At 38.3% G+C, this 22,773-nt stretch overlaps 1 protein-coding gene across 1 annotated transcript; it reads right to left on the bottom strand.

Moving 5' to 3' along the window:
- Nucleotides 1–16,690: 16,690 nt before the first annotated feature.
- On the bottom strand, nucleotides 16,691–17,632 carry LOC133759229 (olfactory receptor 10R2-like). Its single transcript, XM_062190174.1, has one exon. The coding sequence runs from the start codon at nucleotides 17,630–17,632 to the stop codon at nucleotides 16,691–16,693; it is 942 nt and encodes a 313-aa protein (XP_062046158.1).
- Nucleotides 17,633–22,773: the final 5,141 nt, after the last annotated feature.

The raw sequence follows: 22,773 nt of genomic DNA, 5'->3' as shown, positions 1-22,773 counted from the left end.
ACCTGGGCCATCCTCCACTGCCTTCCCGGGCCACAGCAGAGAGCTGGACTGGAAGAGGGGCAACCGGGACTAGAACCCGGTGCCCATATGGGATGCCAGAGCCACAGGCAGAGGATTAACCAAGTGAGCCACGGCGCCGGCCCCCCAATAACATCTTAAAACTAATTGACACTTAAAATACTTTTTTGTTTAGTGAATTAATCATTAAATATTTCATAAATGTTTAATAAAATATTAAAGGAAGTATTTTAAGTGGCATGTGTAAAAGGCATTTGTTAAATTCATGAATGAGGTAATTGACTTTTAAGCATTGGAAGGAAATCTATAGGAACAGAGATCAAATCTGTAACCTATTAAATCACATTGTATTATAATAGCACTGCTCATGTGATAATCTGTATGCAACCAAGAAATCACAAACATAAACCAGATCTAGTTGTCATAAATTCTCTAAACATTGTTTTTTCACCATCTACTCTGGCAGCTTACAATAATTTACATAACAGTTGATGATTAACAAAGCAAACACCATCAGGATCTTTCTTGAGGAATGCAATTTATTTACCTCCAGTGTTTCCATTTCCAAGGCTCATGTAGTAGATTATTTCTCCATAAATGCTTGGATGGGGGAGGTGCAAAGACAGCAGGTCTATAAATAAAAATAGCTCACTTAGACACTCACTTATTTTTGTTCCTTCGTGTCTTATTAGAGTTTTCTAATATAGTTTTCTCACCCTATAATACTTTTATCTGAGATTTGATAATGCAGGATGAAGAAACTAAGCATTGAAAGCTCATTTTTGACAGAGGGTTATGAGTATCTCTTTTCTTTTTCAATCAGTTAGGAAAGGCTTCCTAAAAGGATCAGAGATAGGGAGTAAGAGATATAGGTTCTAGAGAACATATTTTGTGGCATTTGTTTGAAATCTTCCCTAAGCCTACTATAATTCACTTAGTGATAACCTACTTTGGATTCCACAAGCCCCATATTGTCAGCTGTTTTTTCACGCATATGCAGTAATATATGAATGTGTCTTCTCATCACAGGCTTTTTATCCCTGTCACCATCACTAAGTGACTAGAAGACTCATAGGATAATTAGAGGATTCCTAAAGTTATCACTGGCACTTCTCAGTCAGTAGATCCAAATATTATCTTTGCTCAACTTTCCAAATAAAAAAAACCCTAGGGATGTTTTCCTATGTTTCTTGGTACATAACTGACAGAATCCAGTGAAAACTGGAAATTTTCTGATCAAATAAAACTCATAAGTAATATTACCACAACAACTTCTATTTTGGGGAAGGATCTATTCTTTTTATTCATTTATACAATTGACATCTCAATGCAAAAACCGTATGTATCTCTACCTCCTCTGATGAGAATTCTTAGAATTATCCCCCAAAGCATCATTGGAGAACTTTTCTTTTGTCTCTTATTAGTTATGGTCCCAATATATGGGTTGATTTTTATGCTTTCCAAAACTCCAGGGAATCATTATGGCAACATTATTTTTGGAACAGTTCCATTATTTTCCAATAGTTCCAAGGCTCAATTAACAAAGAGCAGGCAGAAAACACCATGGTTCCCAATTCTCACAGATCCAATAGGGGAAAATAGGAACAGGAGAAATTGCCATTGGCAATTAGCTGGTCATCTCTCAGGTTCCCTGCTGACTCATTAGAAGCTGAGAGCTTTCGCAAATTTTAAAACAGTAAGTGAATATGGAAAATATTACAGGAGGTAATGCAGTACAGTCTTTTTTGTTGTTGTTTTGAAGTAATTTTGTTAGGGAAAATCTCTCTACCTTCTTGGACTTCCCCAGGGAAAATAGATGGTTTATCATTTACAAAAGAGAAACAAAATTCTCCCTTTAAATCTAGGTTCATCTGAAACCTCCATGTAGTTGATGCAACAAGGCAAGCATAAGAGCACAGAATGAAGCTGTGGAAAAAAAGAGTGTTATTTTTGCTGGCATAGCTAAAAATCCTAGAAGCAGTATAGAGCATACATGCAGAATTATGAAGTTCTAGAGATTCAGGGGCAGGTCAGAGGTGAGGGTCTCCTTATTCCTAGACTTATGGACAAGAAACAACTTTTAATCACTGGTAGGAAGTAGAATGAAAGCATGCCAGCAAATCATGGAGGGGTTAGGATAACTCCCCAAATTATCCCCATTTATCCCTGCAACTCTCTGTTCGTCAGACTCAAGATAGAAGAGAGAGAGTATAAAGGTTAAGGAAAATTGATTAAGGATATATGTATATATACACCATGTACCACTGTTTCTGTATTCTGAATTTGAAATGAGGCTGAAAGTTGAGCTCTTGGGGCTGGTGTTGTGGCGTTGTGGGTTAAATCACCACCTGTGACGCTGGCACCCCCCTGTGGGTGTCAGGTTTGAGTCCCAGATTTTCCACTTCTGATCCAGTTCCCTGCACCCGGGAAAGCAGCAGAAGATGGCCCAAGTCTTTAGGCCCTTGTACACAAATGACAGAACTGGATGAAGCTCCTGGGTTCATCCTGACCCATCTCTGGCTGTTGGAGCCATTTTAGGGGGAGCAAATCAGTAGATGGAAGACATCTCTTTCTGTCTCTCTCTCTCTGCAACTCTGCCTTTCAAATAAATAAATAAATCTGTAAAAAATTGAGTTCTCTATTGAAGGAGTTAGGCAACACAAATTCTAGACACTTATCTGTGCTGTAACTTGCTATTTTTCCTTTTCTAGGAGAAAATATGAAAAATCCAGTCTACTCTCTCAAGATTTCATGAGTGACTCACAGCAAATGGCAAGGAAGTAAAGGCACTTAGCCTCAACATCTACCTCCAGAGGACCCTGCCAGTGATTCTTGCTAGCAGGTGTCCAAAGGTCAGCAGAAACCCCCAAAAGAGAGAATGTCTATTTCAGAGTCTTTTTTCTTTCCAATTGTATCAACTATTGCCATGGGCTACCAACAGAGATCCCAAGACAGCAACCACTGCTTCAAGCAATTTTCCGATGTTCACAATGGTCCCCTGAATCTCTGCTGACTTTGTGGGCTTCCTGTGCCCTTTCCCCAGTCAGCTTCTCCATGGGATACTAGCTCAGTCTTAAGCCTGGTGCTGTGTAACTCTTCACAGATCTCTAAAGTGTCAGAGTAGGAGTACATCTGAGACAAACAAACAAACAAACAACAAACCACTGCAATTTGTCACATTTTTAATCACTTCTCCACACAACTGTTTGAGCTCAAGCAAGACTCAAGGAATTACATCTCTTCACGTTCTCGTGATTGAGAGAACTTTTCCAGGAGTTAGCAATCCTCTTTTACCAGAGTTTAAACTCAGTTTTTTTAATAGAAATTTTTTAATTTTTTTATTTGACAGATAGAGTTAGATAATGAGGGAGAGAGACAGAGAGAAAGGTCTTCCTTCCATTGGTTCACCCCCAAATGGCCGCTACCGCCGAAGCTATGCCAATCCGAAGCCAGGAGCTAGGTACTTCTTCCCAGTCTCCCATGCGGGTGCAGGTGCCCAAGCACTTGGGCCATCCTCTACTGCCTTCCCTGGGCCACAGCAGAGAGCTGGACTGGAAGAGGAGCAACCGGGACTAGAACCCGGTGCCCATATGGGATGCCAGCGCCGCAGGTGGAGGATTAACCAAGTGAGCCACGGCGCTGGCCCCAAACTCAACTTTTAATAAAAGAAAATCTTTCTATACAACATATTCCATCTCAATATGTTCATAACATTATGGGGTCTGCTAAGCCTTTGCCTGTGGGACTGGTATCCCATATGGGTGCTGGTTTGTGTCTCAGCTTCTCCTCTTCCTATCCAGCTCTCTGCTATGGCCTAGGAAAGCAGTGGAAGATGGCCCAAGTCCTTGGGCCCCTGCATCCATGTGGGAGACCTGGAAGAATATCCTGGCTCCTGTCTTTGGATAGGCCCAGCTTAAACCATTGCAGTCATTTGGGAGTGAACCAGCTGATGGAAAACTTTTCTCTCCCGCTGTCTTACTGTAACTCTGCCTCTCAAATAAATAAATAAATAAATAAATCTTAAAAAAAAAAAACCCGCAAGATCTCTAATTCCATATTCAGAGAAAGCTATGCAAATTAACTTCAAGTTGAGACCTGTTCCCTAGGACATTTTGTCCATGGATATCACATATCACCCTTATTGACGGCACCCTCCAAGCCCAGAGGTCCACAATGCTGTAAAGTGGATATTCTGCTTTTGCCATGTAAAAGCATCACCATTGAGTACACTACATGTATAATATGAAGCACATGTTTCGGTTACATTTTGCAGCAATTTTTATTCTTGCTGTCACATATGCTAGGATTCTCTGAGAGGAGAGTTTCCCAGAATCTTCACTTCCATTGCTTCTTGCTCTCATTCCAGAGTGAAGCAGAGAAAAAATCAGAAATGTTGCAATATTAGGAAAGAAATACATAAAAAGACATTAGGTAAAGAAAAGTGGCATGATATATATGAAAAGTGAAACTGAATCTCTACTTTATGTGTGGGGTTTTATTTATTTTTTTTAAACTTTTATTTAATGAATATAAATTTCCAAAGTACAGCTTATGGATTACAATGGCTTCCCCCCCCATAACTTATGTGTGGGGTTTTAATGAAGTTGAAGGGGTCGGCGCCCTGGCTCAATAGGCTAATCCTCCACCTTGTGGCGACGGCACCCCGGGTTCTAGTCCCGGTCGGGGCACCGGATTCTGTCCCGGTTGCCCCTCTTCCAGGCCAGCTCTCTGCTGTGGCCAGGGAGTGCAGTGGAGGATGGCCCAAGTGCTTGGGCCCTGCACCCCATGGGAGACCAGGAGAAGCGCCTGGCTCCTGCCATCGGATCAGCATGGTGCGCCGGCCACGGCGGCCATTGGAGGGTGAACCAACGGCAAAGGAAGACCTTTCTCTCTGTCTCTCTCTCTCATTGCCACTCTACCTGTCAAAAAAAAAAAAAAAAAGAAAGAAAGAAAGAAAAAGAAAAAAGAAGTTGAAGGAATGTATTCCTGGTGCATTAAATTAGAAAAAAAAATTGAATTCTAAAAGAAATTTGTGTAGTTGATATAATGAAATGAGTTGCTATAGAATACGCATGCCTTGATATTGCCGTATATTTAAAAATAAACCTAGGGTCCGGTGCCGTGGCTCACTTGGTTAATGCTCCGCCTGCAGTGCCAGCATCCCATATGGATGTCAGTTCTAGTCTCGGTTGTTCTTCTTCCAGTCCAGCTCTCTGCTGCAGCCCGGGAGAAAGTGGAGGATGGCCCAAGTGCTTGGGCCCCTGTACCCACATGGAGACCAGGGAGAGGCACCTGGCTCCTGGCTTTGGATCTGCGCATTGCCAGCCGTGGCAGCCATTTGGGGAGTGAACCAACGGAGGGAAGACCTTTCTCTCTGTCTCTCTGTCTCTCACTGTCTATAACTCTACCTGTCAAATAAATTAAAATAAATTAAATAAATTAAAAAATAAAAAATAAACCTAATAAAATGCACTGTTTAACTTTCTTTGTCAAGGGTGCTCAGAAATTTGGTTACACTTTATCCCAGATGTGTTGGTGAAAGTGTTTCTAGATAATAATATCATATGCATTCACACACTGAGGAAAGGGGCTGCCCTACCCAGTACATAGGCCTCATCCAATCCATGGAAGACCTGAATAGTGCACAAAGGCTATTAGAGCAGATGCTCTCTGCCACCTGTCTTCAAGCCAGGATTATCAGTCTTCTTTTGCCTTTGAACTCGGACTCAGACTTGAAGGCACTCACTCCATTGACTGTCAGTTCTCAGGCCTTCAGAACTGGACTGCTGGCTTTCCTGGGGCTCCAGGGGGCTAACAGCAGAATCTGAGACTTCTGAGTGTCCATAATGACATAAGCCAATTCCTTGTGATAAATTCTCTCTGCTTCCCTCTCTCTCTCTCCCTACTATTTGTTTCAATACATTTATGTGTAAATAATGTAGATAACATATACAAAAATTGTCTGTTTATATTTACATATATATAATGCCATCTGTATTTTGTCTTTTCCATAACTCAGACTAATACATAGACCACATTATATATATACATATATATGTAAATGACAAACAAAAACTTCTTTAAAATTATGTTAGAAGAATGTGATTAGCCAACTCTTTTGTTTTCAAGTAAAATAACCACAATACAACCAAGCATAAGGAGGCACATTTTATTAGCATTAAATATTGTGAAAAGATTAGACACACAAAACACATTGTTACATGTACACCTAGTCATGAAATATATACTGTCTAACTCACAAAATATAAACCAAACTAGTTTGATAAAAATCAGCAGTGAATTGCCTCCAGTTGAGAGTCAATTGGAAGGTAGTATAAGATAATTTGGAGTCAGGGAAATAGTTTAATTCTTGAATGGTGCAGTGGTTAAGTGGGTGAATGTCTCAGTATATTTAAAACTTAAATAACTTACACTTCAAATACTCAGAGAATTTATATGTAACTTCAGCTTTGATATTTTAAAACAACAAAAGGGGAAATTTAAGCTCCCATAGCCACACTTTAAAATCTAATCAACAAAATGTGCTCAAGGAATTCAAGATATGGTTTTCAAAATATAATATGTAGAAACTGTGTAAAGGAAAGTGGATAAAAAGAACAACCCTGGTAATTCTGCTATCTGAACAACAAAAAAACAATCACAAATGGTAATAACTTAAAAATCAGTTGACCAATCTGAGAACAACATCCGGAACAAGGAAAATTTAAAGACTCGCAGTAATGCTTGATTTTTTTCTGATGACAACACAAGAGGGAGCTAGACAGTTATAGAACCTGGAACATTATTAGACATAATGTTCTCCTCCTAAGAGTCTGAGAACACCATTATCACATAAACATGAATTCTGAAAAAGATCATCCTCATATCACATATGAAGTTATCACATTTGAGAAAAATAATCACTAAAACTATATTCATAAAGGAATACTGTGCCTGTGTTCTTCAATCTGAGAGGTACCATCGGTTTCTCCTTCAAATACAGGACTTCTCCAGCTGACAGTAGTGCTGTGAGTAGGCAGACTTAGGCTGCAAGCCTCTTCAGCTTTTAGTCCAAGGGAACAACCCTTCTTGGAGCAGGCCAAACCCAAACACCAATTCACTGGTAAAGCCCTGGCTACCATGGTCCAGCCCAGGGCACCTCTTCCGAATGGTCCTTTTATCTACAGAGCTTATCGTTGGGTCCACTGATGCTGACCCCAGTTCAAATGGGGCCAGTGCTGTGGCTTCATGGGTAAAGCCGCTGCCTGCAGTGCCAGCATCCCATATGGGTGCCAGTTCTAGTGCTGGCTGCTGCACTTCTGATCCAGTTCCCTACTAATGTGCTTGGGAAAGCAGCGGAAGGTGCACTTACTTGGGAGACCCAGAAGAAGCTCCTGGCTCCTGGCTTCAAACAGGTCCAGCTCTGGCCATTGTAGCCATTTGTGGAGTGAATCAAAAGATTTATCTAGAAACGGCTGTCAAGATTAGCTTGATGGGTAACCAGGAATAAAAGATGTCACCTTGGAAGGTTGCCATTAAAAAACAAAGCATATTCAACATGATATTTCTTTATGCTCAATATTTTCCCCTCCTTTACACATTTATCAATACATCCGACAGGGCAAGCTGTCACAGAATGTGCTTCTCAGGGAACACAACCTAAAAGAACCTGGAAGATATGCTCATAAAATGTATGAAAATGCTAACAATTTTTTTTTTTTAGTGGGAGGTAAAATAGCAAGGTTTATTAGGGTAGGGACATCCGTAAGGATGGATGGCACCTCTCCAGACAGGACCTGAGAGAGTGCCCAGCCACTCGGACTTGGTGGGTGGGGAGGAGCGAGGTTACATGGTTGGGTGGAGAGATTACACTTGGCCAGACCAGGCGGGCGACTCAGCACAGAGGCAGAGGGCTGAGCGTGCAGTCCGGCTGAGGCCGGGAGCTAACCAAAAATTTTAAAATAAGCTAAAAGAAATTAAAACAGTGATAGAAAATATGAAATAACAGCAAAGATCAGAATTTAAAAGAACTCAGTTATGAGTGATTAGCAGAGAAACTTTGAAAGGAGAGGGGATAGACTCACAAGCAGGTAGAAACATAAAAAAAAAAATCAGAAGTTAAATCTAAACTTGGAGGCTGTAAAACTGAGAAATATATAGAATCACTACAGAAAATACGTGAGAAAGAGAGGGAAAATAAAACAATTAATAGAAATAATACTAGAGGATGTATTCTCTACAAGTTTGAAACCAGGCAAGTACTGATGCATGATTTTAAAAGCCATGGTAATTATTTCTTTTGGAGAAGATGAGGTAAGCTCTGTGGTATTTATAATATTCTAAATTTGCACCTATTCATGTTCACCCTGTAATAATTCACTGATGTGCCAATCACAACTTTTATTGTTTTCGATGTGTGCTTGTGTTTTGATTAAGGAAGTGTACCTGATATACTGTTCTTCTTTGATGAATTCAATATATTTTACATGAGGATACTAATTGTATATTTTCTATTCTGTGCATTTTCAGTATTTCCCCTGAATATTTTTTTCTCTTATGAAAAAATTTCTGTGTTATTTTTAAGATTTCTTCAAATGTCTGGTAACCTTTGACTGCTCAAATACATTCCAGATCATGGCACTAAAGAGTCTGTTTGAGTCTCTACACTCAGGGGTAGTTCTGTGGATGTATGGGCTCCAACGCAGAAGAGTTAGGCAAAGCAATGCTAAACACTACTCATTTCCTGTCACCTTTCCCAGAAAGCAATTCTCCTGTTTCCTAACTGAAATGTCTGAGACTGGCTTCCCCAGGTGGAGGAAGGAAGCTGGTGTTGTACCGACTGTAAGAGTATTCACAGTTAACCTGTGCTTTAAGGGCAGCTCCTCAAATCGCCTCAGTTCTGCAGAATCCAAAAAGTCCTCCACGTTAACTGCTGTAAAAGCAGCTCTAGATTTTCCCCAGTGTGGAAGAGATAGAAAGCATTGCAATTCCAAGGGGAATCTGCTGTGTGTTTTTGTTGTTGTTGTTGTTTTTTTTTTTTTCAGTTGTGATGAGATAGGTACAGAAATGGAATACGAGTGGGAAGCAATTTTTACAGATTTTGACATTACTCTGACACAAAAAAGCTCATAATCAGTGGACACATCTTTTGGAACATGAAATAGTTCAGATATCATTCATTTCGTTTTTATTGTACTTTATGGCTTTTTATGAAATAGAAAAAGGAAACTATTGTGTCATTGATGATGATTTGAGAACTGCTGATCAAGAAGCTGTGTGTCTTGTTCAGACATTAAATCAATCTTGCTCTTTTCAGTGTCATCCGGGTGACCCAGTTATGAAGACAATTTCCAGACAGAGCTGTGCTGTGCATTGATTTGCTTTCTATTGGCGTCCCCGTTTATGTGGATGTATTTTGAGTTTCTTTCTTCTGCTTAGAACCGTGTTAATTGTCCTTTATTCCTTTTTTAATCAATTAATTTATTTTTTATATTCTTTCATTTAATCAGTGGTAAAAACCCTTATTAAACAGAAACAAAGCCTAAACATTATATATATATAGACAGGCAGAGTTAGACAATGTGAGAGAGAGAGAGAGAGAGAGAGAGAGAGAGAGAGAGAGAGAAAGGTCTTCCTTCCATTGGTTCACCCCCCAAATGGCCGCTATGGCTGGCTCTGCGTTGATCCGAAGCCAGGAGCCAGGAGCCAGGCGCTTCCTCCTGGTCTCCTATGCAGGTGCAGAGCCCAAGGACTTGAGCCATCCTCCACTGCCTTCCTGGGCCACAGCAGAGAACTGGACTGGAAGAGGAACAACAGGGACAGAACTGGTGCCCCAACTGGGACCAGAACCTGAAGTACTGGTGCCACAGGTGGAAGGTTAGCCTAGTGAGCCATGGCACCGTCCTATAATTTATATTTAAAAAGAGATACAGATCATTAAAAGTATATGAACATAGAGCACAAAATGTAGTTTTTACTTAAGCAGTTACATGAATGAGACTGTTTTTATGTTTCTTCACTGATAATCTATTTTAACCAATGAACAAATTGTACTGAAATTAACAGTAGTAAAAATTAAAATTTCAAATTGAAAATATAGAACAACAGCAACAAAAGAACAGGAAGTTCTTTTTCTTTTTTTAAAGATTTATTTTGTTTTTTATTTGAAAGACAGAGTTGCAGAGAGAGGTAGAGACAGAGAGAGAGGTCCTCCATCTGCTGGTTCACTCCCCAGATGACCGCAATGGCTGGAGCCAGGAGCCAGGAGATTCCTCCAGGTCTCCCCTGTGGGTGTAGGGGCCCAAGGACTTGGGCCATTCTCCACTGCTTTCCAAGGCCATAGCAGAGAGCTAGATCAGAAGAGGAACAGCCGGGACTAGAACTGGTGCCCATATGGGATGCCAGCACTTCAGGCCAGGGTTTTAACCCACTGCACAACAGCACTGGACCCAGGAAGTATTTTCATTACCAAACAGATTAACAAATTTGCAGACACTCAGATACTTTCTGAGACATATCAAAACACCTACATCAAAGGTTGGATTCATTTGAGGGGTATCAATACATGTTCAATGTTGTGACTATTTGTAGCACTTACAGGATACACAAAGCAGCATTAAACTACTATGGTTCACATTTGAGAAACACAGACTTAAGCTTTATGCTACAACTTGTAAATTTAACATTATAATTAACACAGTGACAATTACTCATTTCTTATTTTTTTTCTGAAGTTCAATAAGCAGGTTATCATTTAAGCACATGGAATAACAGCATATCTTCTTTATAACAGTGAATTTAAAATCCAAATACTTTGTATCATGGAAACTTTACTTAGCTGTACTAAGGCTCTCAGATACAGTACAGTCGTAAAGTTTTTATTCTTTGTATATTCCATTAATTTGTAGTTATTTTAGTACAGATAAATGCAGGACACTGCTCCAGACTATTGTCCAACAAAAATGTCAGTGTGTTGCTACTTGTGTTTAAGTAGGAGCACATCACAACCACATGGTAAGTAAATACCCTCACATGTCCTCCACTGCTTCCAGGGTGCTTTCCATGTCACAGGAGCTAACTTAATGGAGACCATCAAGTCTCAACCCATCTCTGAAAGTTCCTTTATTAAACATTTTGAAATTTAACTAATGGCACTTCTACAGTCTCAGTAAGGCACTTTTTTTTCTTACTCTTCACTTACTAGTTCAAATACAATATGTAATGTTTTAAAGTTTTATAGCTACCTTATTAAAATGATTAAAAGTATCTGAAATACCATTAGTGGGTAAAGTATTAACCAAAAAAAGATACTAAGAGTATTTTTGAGACTATTTTTTAACTAGAAAGCTATGGGATTCATAATGAACGCAGGTATAATGGCACTTTAACCCTGCTGTTTTACAGCAGCAATAATAAGAGTAAATGCAGGAAGCACAGTAAAGAAGAGCAGGATTTCAGGAGAAAAATCTAGTAAATACTTGAACTTTGGATGCCTCAGACACAAAAGGGTTCTCAGTGCTTATATGCACTATCATTATTTTCATCTTATAAGTAGTTCAAATCTTTATTTCATTTCTAATTTTACCCAGAAATAAAAACCTAATTCATTACCTAATGCACCTCATCAATTTCAGTTTTAAACTAATCAAGTAATGCAAAGCCAATTATTTTCTTTTGTGGTAACAACACACTTACGGACTGAACTTCAAAGATAGGGAAAAATTCATTTAACATAACTGATACACTCTTCAGCCCAAAGACAAAATAGCTAAGACTTAACACTGTAATCACACAAATGGTATGTAATAAAAGAAGGGAGAAAAAAAGATGGCCCAATATAACCAATGTCTTCTTTTTAAAAAGATTCAAAAACAGATTGCTTAATATGTGACTGGATTCTCAGTGATAGAATATTCTGCAAGCTAAGGAACTACAGAAGATAAACCAGTCAATTTCCCTGCTGTTTTTCCATAAATGTTCCTATTGGTTATTTTGGATTTTGTTTTTACTTTTACTGATTTTCTGCCTTCACCTTTTTCATAGTGGTGACCATGTTTCTGTGTGTAGTGCATCGTTAAGCATCTTTTGTAAGGCTGGGCAAGTGGTGACAAATTCTTTCAATTTCTGTTTGTTATGGAAGGTCTTTATTTCACCTTCATTCATAAATAAGAGCTTTGCAGGGTTCAGTATTCTGGGTTGACAGTTTTTTTTTTTTTTTTTTCTTTTAAGACTTAGAATATATCTCACCATTCTCTCCTAGCCTGTAGGGTTTCTGATGAGAAGTCCACTGTGAGTCTAATTGGAGACCCTCTGAAAGTAATCTGATGTTTCTCTTGTACACATTTTAGAAACTTTTCTTATGTTTTACTGTGGAGAGTTTGGCTACAATGTGTCGTGGTGAGGATATATTCTGGTCATGTCTATTAGGAATTCTATGTGCTTCCTGTACTTCAACGTCCCTTTCTTTCTACAAATTAGGGAAGTTTTCTGTTATTATTCCCCAAAAAAGTCTTCTAATCCATTCTCTTTTTCCATGCCTTTAGGAACGCCAAAGACCTCTATGTTGGGTCATTTGATAGTATCCCATAAATCTCCAACACTTTTTTATAGTTTTCTAATTTATTCCTTTTTTTGGTCTGACTGTAAATTTTTCCAGAGATTTGTCTTCTTTTTTTTTTTTAAGGTTTATTTATTTATTTAAAAGTCAGAGTTAGACAGAGAGAGGAGAGGCAGAGAAAGAGAGAGGTCTTCCATCTGATGATTCACTCCCTAATTGGCCACAACGGCTGGAGCTGTGCCAATCTGAAGCCTGGAGCCAGGAGCCTCCTCCTGATCTCCCACATGAGTGCAGGGGCCCAAGGACTTGGGCCGAGAATTGTCTTCTAACTTGGATATTCTTTCTTCTGCCTCACTAAATCTGTTGTTAAGGCTTTCCATCATATTTTTTATTTGATCTGCTGAACTCTTCATTTCCAATATTTCATTTTGATTTCTCTTTAAAATCTCAATTTCATGGGAAAAATGTTCATTCATGTCATGTATGGATTTCTTTAATTTGTGGATTTGCTCCTGATCGTGTCTAAGAAATCCTACGATCACTTCTTTGAATTCTGTTTCTGGCATTTTTCAGTTTCTTCATTTTCACATTCTAATATTGAAGTGTTGTTGTGTTCCTTTGGAGGTGTTATGTTGTCTTCTTTATTCTTGTTTCCTAAGTTGCTAAGTTTATTTTTGGGCATTGTGGATATACTTTTTTTTTTCCCTGTGATGGCTTTATCTTTGGGCTATGGCCCTGTGGATTACTAGCATGTCTGCTCTTTTGGTGAATACTGTGAGATGTGTGCTGAGTGTGGCCAGGAGCTCTGTTCAGTGCTCCAGGGTACAGAGAGTGTCCAAGGAGAAACCCACATTGGGCATTGTAAATCTCTTCTTTTTCTTCTCTTTTAATCAGAAGGGAAGATTAATCGGCTCTGTCGATGTAGTCTCATATTCACCTACTCTCTTACAAGAAGACCGATGCCTGGTCACTAGCCCCAGTGGGTATACTATTCTTTCACATCACACAATGGATCCATGCAGTCCTCAGTGTGAATATGGATCCCACAGCAATGACCTTCACCAAGGTATCAGGGAGCCCCAAGCCTGTGGAGCCACTCACAGTGACTGCCCAAAGTCCAGCCACACCCTGCTCTTTCCCGTGCAGCCACAGTGTTTTCATAGACCCAGCACATAAGGCTCTCAGTCAGGAGCACCCAGCCCCCTGTCAGTTCTCCCAGCCAGACTCAGTTGTCTCTGCTTGGCTGCTTGCTGAGTGTGCAGACACAAGCTGGTACAGCTGTTACGTATGTCTAAGATGGTGCCCGTACTCCCTCTGCTAGTTACAGGAGGCCGGTGCTGGGTGGCTGGGGAGAGAGAAACCTGCCCTTTTTTTTCCTCTCTAGGTTGGCAGATACACTGTTCCCTACAGGGCTCCAAGCTGTCCTCACACCAGGCTCTTCCTGCAGCTTTATCGCCAGTGTCTTGGGCTGCTGCAGTCTTGTCTCACCTCACTCTATAAAGCTGGTGCTGAGGCTCTTGGCTACTGGGATTCTGAGCTGTTCTTGTGGACATCTCCACGTCGATCCACAGTGCCTCCCTAATTTGTGTGGAGTTTTCTCTGCCATTTTCTCCCTATCTCTCTGCTGAGTTTGGATGCCCCCCTTTATTTTTTTTCAAACATCTTCCCCTAGGCTAGAGCAGTAAGCTCCCTCCCTATTCTGCTATCTGGGTGTCCCAGGGTTTTATCTCCTTGATTCTTCTGTAATTATTTCAATACCTCCCCTGTGTCATCATCTCCTGTTTATTTTCTTGAAGGGCTCCTATGTGTTTCTACAGCTCTGCTATCATTTTAGTGTGTTTAAGGGTTGAATAAATATGATGAAGCATACAACATTGTTCAATATTTTAAGATTCCATAAAAATAATATTCATAATCAATATTGCTAGAAATGCAATGAAATGCTAATAAACATAAATGCAGCAAAGCATTTTAGTGCATCACTAATGAATCATGACAGGTCATACACAAGCCAAACAAATAAGGGTATAACATACTAAACTAGGTTAATGAAATGTAATTGATAAAATTGAAATAATACCTACAATACACACACTAAAATTTTAATTTCAATTGAAAATGTTTGATGAGGCATAATTCAGAAGCCAATAACAAAATCTAATAAAATTGTAAACATAGAACTACATCATTACAGTGACTCACTAACAAAATAAAACTAGAAATTAATAACTGAATTCATTTTATAAATAGCAAACAAATGTGTATAATAAACCCTCCATTCCTAAAAGGATATTCAGTTAATAAAGGAAGATAGCAAACCCATGAGGAAAGAAGGAATAGAACAAAAATAATGGAGGTAAACAATATTCTACTTATGGAGAAAGGTAGTGACTGAAGTTTCTTGATTATTTAACTAGCAACAATGATAATAAATAAAAAAAGACTTAATACAAAAACTGAAGAAAGGAGGAAAATAAGAACAGATATGGTAATTAAAAATATAAGAAAATGTTATTTATGATATCTAGACAGTTGAGCTTAACATCTAAATGTAAACAGATGAGAAAGCAGTTACAATATACTCTGGGGGAAATGCCACACATCAAATATAAACTCCAATTTTAATTATTACACTTTAAAAACAATATTGATAAGCTACAGCATATCTAAAGAGCCGGCCCCAGGGTTGTGATGAGTCTGAAATTCAGGTCACCTGAGTAAAGAAAAGGTTTAGCTTTTCATTCTAAGTGTCTCAAACATCTGTGAACCAGGATGAGGCTTGCTGAAAGGAAACAGAGTGATGAAAACCCCATGGGGTAATTTCCTCTTATCTGAGGGAAAATAGCGGTAAGATCTCAGCACAGCAAGAATATACATTTTGTGAATTCCTGTATGCTCAGTCAGTGAGAACTGTTTTTCTCTTGTGAGACTTAGGAAGGGACGTATGTACAGGTAAGAGGTAGGAGCAAATGAGCACCGAGGTCTTTCTTTCCTTAATACATAAAGTCTGACGATAAATTTGAATGCAGACAGCTCCATCTCCTTAATGACTGCTCCGTTTCCGACCTGGGCAGGTTCACCCCTCCTTAGGCAACCTGGTAGTCCCCCGCTCCTGGGAGGTCACCATGTTGAAGCCAAACTTAGTGTGGACACCTGATTGGTATAGCGTACGACAGCCCACAACTCCTGGACTCAAGAGATCCTCCGGCCTCAGCCACCGCGCCCACCCAGCTCCTTAATGAATTTGATGCAGAAGGCAAAGCAAAATTCTTCCATCTGAGGTGGGACAAGATGGCTGCTCATTCTTTTCTGTTCTCATGTAACAGATCTACAACGTCACATAAAGGAGTAATTTCAAGGAGTGATCAAAAAAAGATAACCTGAAGTGCCTGCTTTGGAGATTCTTTAAAGAAATAGTTCTTCTAAAAAGGTGCAAAACAGTGTTTAATAAGAATCTTATATTCTAGGTTGTTTTACATTTTTAAAATATAAAAAAATTATTTGTAAGGTACAGTGACATACAGAAATAGATTCAGATAAAAATAAACCATTTGTGAAATAAAGAGGGAAAATTACATCATTCATATATCCCATATATTAATTTTCAAGATCCAGAGAGAAATCATGTGAAAGTCATGACCTAGTTCATGTCCAATCTTAAGTCATGTAGTTGCTGGTAAGGAACATCATTCCCTGCCATGTAATATTGCTAAATCAAAGCCACCTTCAGGTTTAGACACCTAATTTTAAGCTGGATATAAACATAAACAGAATACAATCAGAAATTTTGAGAAACAAGAAAAATATAGAGGAAATGATAGTTGCAAAGATCATTTTTGAGAGCTATAAATCTAGAAAAATAAAAAAAAAAAAAGGAAAAGGAGAGTTACCCACCATTGTCAGACTCTTTTTTAATCTCTGGAAATCTGAAAAAATAATTCCAAGAAGAAAATGTCGTTATCACTGCATTACATAGAATAAAATTTAAGCCAAATTGTAACAATGTAAAGCACTTTCCCAAGTATATGTAGTAAGAAAAATAGACAAAATATCCTCATGACTTAAACGGTGAAACAATTGGCCAAAATGTGTATGTACTATTGAAAAGTGTTGTGATTACAAAGTCTTGAAAGAAAAGCCAGCCTTCCCAATTAATTTCCTAATGGCTACTTGTACATCTTTGTTCCTGAGGCTATATACCATAGGGTTCAACAGTGGGGTGATGATGGTGTAGGTCACTGTCACTAGCCTGTCTTTGCCTGATGTGTTTTTGGCTGAGGGTCGCAGGTAGACAGAGGAAGCACAGCCAAAATGGACAATGACCACAATGAGATGGGAGGCACAGGTGGAGAAGGCTTTTCTCTTGCCTTCAGCTGATGGGATCTTCAGGATGGTGTGGACAATGAAGCCGTAAGAGATACAGATGAATAACAAGGGCAAAACAAGCACCAGCACCCCACAGATGAAGATGACCAATTCATTGATGTAAGTGTCAGCACAGGCAAGACGGATGACTGGTGAAATATCGCAAAAGTAGTGGTTGATGTTGTTGGAGCCACAAAAAGGGAGGCTAAAGACTACTGTTGTTCCCACCAGAGATACGAGGAAACCACTAACAATGCAAGTTGCTGCCAGTTGTCCACATGCTCTCCAGCTCATGAGAATTGGATAGCGCAAAGGCTGGCAGATGGCAGCATAGCGATCATAGCCCATCACTCCCAGCAGCAAGCAATTGCTGACAGCAAAACCAAGAAAGAAGAACATCTGTGTGGCACAGCTCACAAAGGAGAGTGTCCTAAGTACAGAGAACAGGTTGATAAGCATCTTGGGCAGTATAACAATTGTGTAGAAGATCTCAGAGGTGGAGAGGATACCTAGAAAGAAGTACATTGGTGTGTGCAGGCTGCGATCTAAGCAGATGACTGAGATGATGGTGACGTTTCCACTCAAGATGATCAGATAGAGGCAGAGAAAGACAGCAAAGAGGACAAGTTGAAACTCTCCAAGGCTGGAGAAACCCATCAATAGGAATTCGACGACGGAGGAAGAATTGGCCATGGAAAGTTGATCCCGAGAAATAAGGCCAGTATGATCAAGTCCTTTGTAACTGAGAAATCATGGAGACACCCTCATAAAGTAGTTAAGGTACCTTGTTTGGAAGAGAAAGAACAGAAAATGGGAAGGGAAAAATGCAAATTGACTAGAAATTATTCTAAGTTGATTTGCACCCAAGCTGCTATTTTTCGGCAGATAATTTTAGTAGTGAATTTGAGGACAAATGTCCATGTGAAATATGAAGTCACTTGCTTAAGTAAAAGCTCCCACTTTGCAGATCTGTATTCTCTATGAAATCATTTTAGAAAGCTAATCCTTAAAAAGCCTTTACTTACATTGATTATGGGTTTAAATGATTAAATTTGACTCTGGTTGCTGACAGAAGTATCAGTAAGTGAAAGTGCTAATGCCTAAGGATTCACACCCCTCCAACCTGCATTCAATGCATTCCCTGCCTAGGGAAACATCCTGTGACCTGACTTTGTGTTTTTGCTTCTAGAGAGTTTCCTTTTATAAATTCGTAAATAAGCCCATTTCTGTGTGGTATTCATTAAAAAAAATGTATCTAATGCTACTGTAGATAAAACTACCTTTTTGGTCCCTATACAAGCTCTTTTAGGATATTAAGCCTGATTTCTCCTTACAGAAAACACATGATAGGAATAATTTCGTTTTATGTCAACATTCACTTCAACATGATGATTATCCATTTTGTTACATGTCTTACTCTTAAAACATTGGACTTGGAGGTCCAACAGACTACTGTCACCTGGATCTGTTTCTGAGTTCCTAAAAAGGAGGTTTAGATACTTTCTCTAATGTTCCTCAGTCATTATTGCTGCTATTAGTTTACATTTCTTTAAATCAAAACTTTGTCATTCTCTTCTACATTCTGCCCATCTGTATGCCATTACATAGGTTCTGTGTTTCAATAAAATATTTCAAATATATTCTTATTCATCCAAGCATTTGGCTTCTTAGTCTTTGATTGACATAATTTCTACATATTAGTGAGGAACGACATGATGTTTTGATTCATGTATATATTAGGTAATGAGCAGTTCAAGTGAAATTTGTAAGACAAATTTAAACCAACAATATTTCTCATCCACCAAGTCCAAGTTCTTTTCCTTCTGAAATATTTCTAGGATCAACTCCTTCTCTTCTGTGAGTATGTGGCTTTCTGCTGGACTATTACAAGAGCATTTTAAACACATTCCATTGATTCTCTCTTCCTACTCTGAGCTATCTTCCACAATGGCAGCAAAATCCTACAAGACAAAACCTGCCATATTAACAAGACTAAATGACATTCAAGCATCTATAAAACTTTCTAGATATTTCATCTTTCTTAAATCCACATTTCTACTCATACTGCCATTATATTTCCCTTTACTTTAATGTTATCATTGAGAAATTATAGTCATGACATTTTCCATACTATCTTCTGGAAATATGCCTATTATTTGGCTTTCATTCAACTCTAATTCAGAGTAAATATATTCATGGAATCTTTCCAGCAATTCCTAATTGTGCTATATATTACTTCTATGGCTTTCTTTAGTAATCACTGGAATAATGTTATAAGTTTGCCTTAACCTACATGAATTATAATTAACCAGAAAACAGAAACTGCATCCCCAACACATACAATAGTGCCCAAGATATGATAAGAGCTTGAAAAGTTTTGAAAAAACCAATGCCCAACCACGTTAGATTCTCCTCTAAGTCATTTCAAAAGTTCCAGGAGGATGGCATTTGCTTGTAGGGATTTTCTTAATTTGTTATCTTAATATTAATCCTCGGCTTCAATATCTTGGGATTAAAAATTTCTGACAGCACTTTTTGAGTGTAGATGCAGAAAAATCATAAAAATTATTATCTTCATTTCTGATTATCACAAGGTCTCCTTTACTATCTCACTAGGTAAATTTTTAAATTTGTTTTAAAAACACATTATTTGGAAATTTGAAGTACTTTTCAAGTAACTAAATTACTGTTGTCATTTGTGATTGCTTAGAGAAAGATTTAGAAATTTTGAAGTAAGACCGGAATAAAGATTTTAAATCCTTTTTTTAATTGCCTGATTGAAACCTGTAAAAAAGGAATTCACACCATGCATTTGTATTGAATAAAACCCCCACTTGCATTCATCTTTAACCTTCCACTTGCCTATTCTCCCTGTTTGGGGCACTTTTTTCTCTTATCAGATCATGTCCAGTATTAAGGTGACCAGGTATGCTAAGAAAGTTGGAATTCCTGAAAGAAAGGAAGGGTACATTATTCAATAGCTACTCAATTATAATCTATCAGTCTTCTGTTCTTTCATTATCATTCTTGAATCCATTATGGAAACAAAAATTTGAAAACAAAATGCACTATGGGAGCCTTGACTTCATTTAACCCATCTGATGATGCCACATAAACTATTTGGCAGATAGGGGATGTGATAGTAACTTGAGCTTGGAAGTCAAGGTATTAGAGGATGAGAGAAAAGCATTGGAAATTTGGAGAAAGAGGGTGTGAGGAGGAAGGGAAAGAGGAAGAATAGGGCAATTAAATTACTTTCTTAACAAATGGAAATAGTGCATTTGCTTTCCACATTGTCCTTTTCAATTACTCTTCATCACCTACTGGGTAAAGTTTGATTTCCTCAAGTTGGATTGTAAAATAGCTGATTCTCTGTCCCTGTCTACAATTATACCTCTTCCTGTAAATCTTCATCACATAAGAATTGTACCAAAAAATTAAAGATCCTTATATGTGCCTTTATATTTTAAGGTCCCAGAAAAAGATAGAGGACTCAACCTTTAATATTCTTTCCTTTGCATCTCTGGAATTGTCATTCTTCACAAGTTAAAAGCCATCAGTTATTGAACTTCACCTAATCTAAGAGTTCACTGCTCCTTTTTCAGTATATCGAAAGATTTTTTATGTGTCTTTATAAAAAAAAAAACTCATTATATCCAAACTTTTTTTTTTGTCTCTCCAATAGCTTTGAGAATCTCAAGGATAAAAGTTTTGCCTTATTCCCTTTGCACATTAGGACAACACAATATTAAATAAATGAGTAATAAGCAATCAATAACTAAATAAAAACTTACACTAATGATTTAATAATTATTTCAATTAGTTCATCCAGCTTTGTCAGTCCCCTGTATTCTATGTGTCTTCTAATTGAAAAAGTCTTCTGTTTTCTCCATACATCAAATGTTTTCTGTATATTTTTTTTCTTCCCAATACCAGTATTATACCTTCCTTATGTAGTAATCAATACTTATCCTGTATTAGTCCTTTTAGCATGGCCAATCTTTGGTCTTTATCCTTACATTTTCACTATTTAGCTGCAGTTTCTGTCATTTGATCACATTTCCTGTTTTCACTACTAAACAGATCACTCACTCTTCAGAAAACTCTACAATTTTTAAATTTGACGTACAAATAATTCAACTGTCACTTCTCTGCTCTTTTAAATAAAGAAATCAAAGTCCCTCAATAAAACTAAAAATTTCACATTTCTTCATATTGGAGTTCTAGTGCCTGTGGCATGCAGCTTTCTTCAGTCTCTGACAATTCCTGGAAACTTTTGTGAAAGTTTCAGGTGAAATTTGCCGAAAATATCTTCTCTGTCCTGCTGCTACAGGATTTTTATTCCACTTCCTGGAACTCCCTAGACAAATATATGAAAACTATACTACTCCACAGAAAATTGTCACCTGTGCCTTTTCTCCATGGATAGTGCAGATACTGTCTCAATGAGTATCACCAGTGGTCTTTCCTCTTAACGTTAACCATGGCCTCAGTCCCTTGGTGGTTGGTAATTGTGATCCCACTCCCATGAAGAGCTCATGACCTCATTGTACCCAATACTTTTCCATTACTTCCCTGATGAGCAAGTTAACCACAATAAAATACTAGAAAAATTTATTGGCCAAAGAGAAGGCCCTTTTTATTACTGCACAGAAATTAGTTAACTTTCTCTTAGAAATTCTCTGTGGACTCATTAGAGACATGGAGGTATTCTGTGTAGCAGTTGTTAAAACACACTTCAGAGGAACTACTTCCTTTGAGGTTTCCTATCTAATGCCTCTAGACTTTTCTCAAACTGCAGAAAAAAATATTTTTAAAATGTATTTATCTATCTATTTTTACTTGAGAGGCAGAGAAAGATAGGCAAGCAGAGTTCCCCACTCCTTGCCCCACTCCCCATATGCCTGCAATGGCTGGAGCTGAGCCAGGCCAAACTCAAAAATGAGAAACTCAATCCAAGTGTCCCACTTGGATTTCAGGGACCCAACCTCCAAACCCATCACTCACTGCATCCTAGAGTATGCATTGTCAGAATCTGGAATCAGAAGCAGAGCTAGTACTTGAATCCTGACACTTGCATATAAAATGTTGGCATATTAACAGTGAGGTCAAATGCCTGCCCCAAGACCCTTTTTAAGTCACTTTAAACTTCCATTCCTGAAAGCTAGACAAGAAGAAGAAAAATATGAAAAAGAAATGAGAGCATACTTGATGGGCGGAGGCAGCATGAGACTTTCAGACACATAGGAAACATATTTGCTTATGGAATATAATTTGAGGTTGGTAAATATTTGTTCACTAATCAAATACAAAAATTTAGACTGTGAAGAAAAATGTGAAAGTGCCCATGTATAGATTTTAGCAAAGCCCTTCAGCTTTCTCCCATGTCATGTTGCACATTGATTCTTTCTGGTGGGAAATGGGGTAAATGCTCAGCACCCATAATGTCTCTCTGAGGAGCTCATGTGTCTTGTCAGAGAGAATGAAGGAATGGGAACGTAGAAGAAAAGCCTCAATTATTAAATGAAGATCTTTGAACAGATGTTTTAACTTTAATTCAAGTTAGAGATTGAGACAATGGCTGCATCTTTTGGGAATAGTTTGCTGAGAAAAGCTGTTCACAAGCTTTACCTGCCTTCTAGGCATACAGAAATTAAGAGTACTCTCATATTGTTTCTAGGTTTTTATTTCTCACTTAGATGATATACAAGAACCTTTCCCCTTAATCGAGGTAAGCTGAGTGACTATTTTGACAAAAATAGGTGTTAGCAAAAAGGATGCTCTGATGAAATTCTTTTTTTTTTCCCTAAAGATTTATTTATTTGAAAGGCAGA

Source organism: Lepus europaeus, chromosome 5, assembly GCF_033115175.1.
Source record: "Lepus europaeus isolate LE1 chromosome 5, mLepTim1.pri, whole genome shotgun sequence".
NCBI classification, from domain to species: domain Eukaryota; kingdom Metazoa; phylum Chordata; class Mammalia; order Lagomorpha; family Leporidae; genus Lepus; species Lepus europaeus.
Note: the sequence above shows the minus strand (reverse complement) of the source record. Positions and strands in the feature narration are given on the sequence as shown.

Coding starts and splice junctions, on each gene's coding strand:
- LOC133759229 (XM_062190174.1), bottom strand. CDS start 17,632: ATGGCCAATTCTTCCTCCGTCGTCGAATTCCTATTGATGGGTTTCTCC.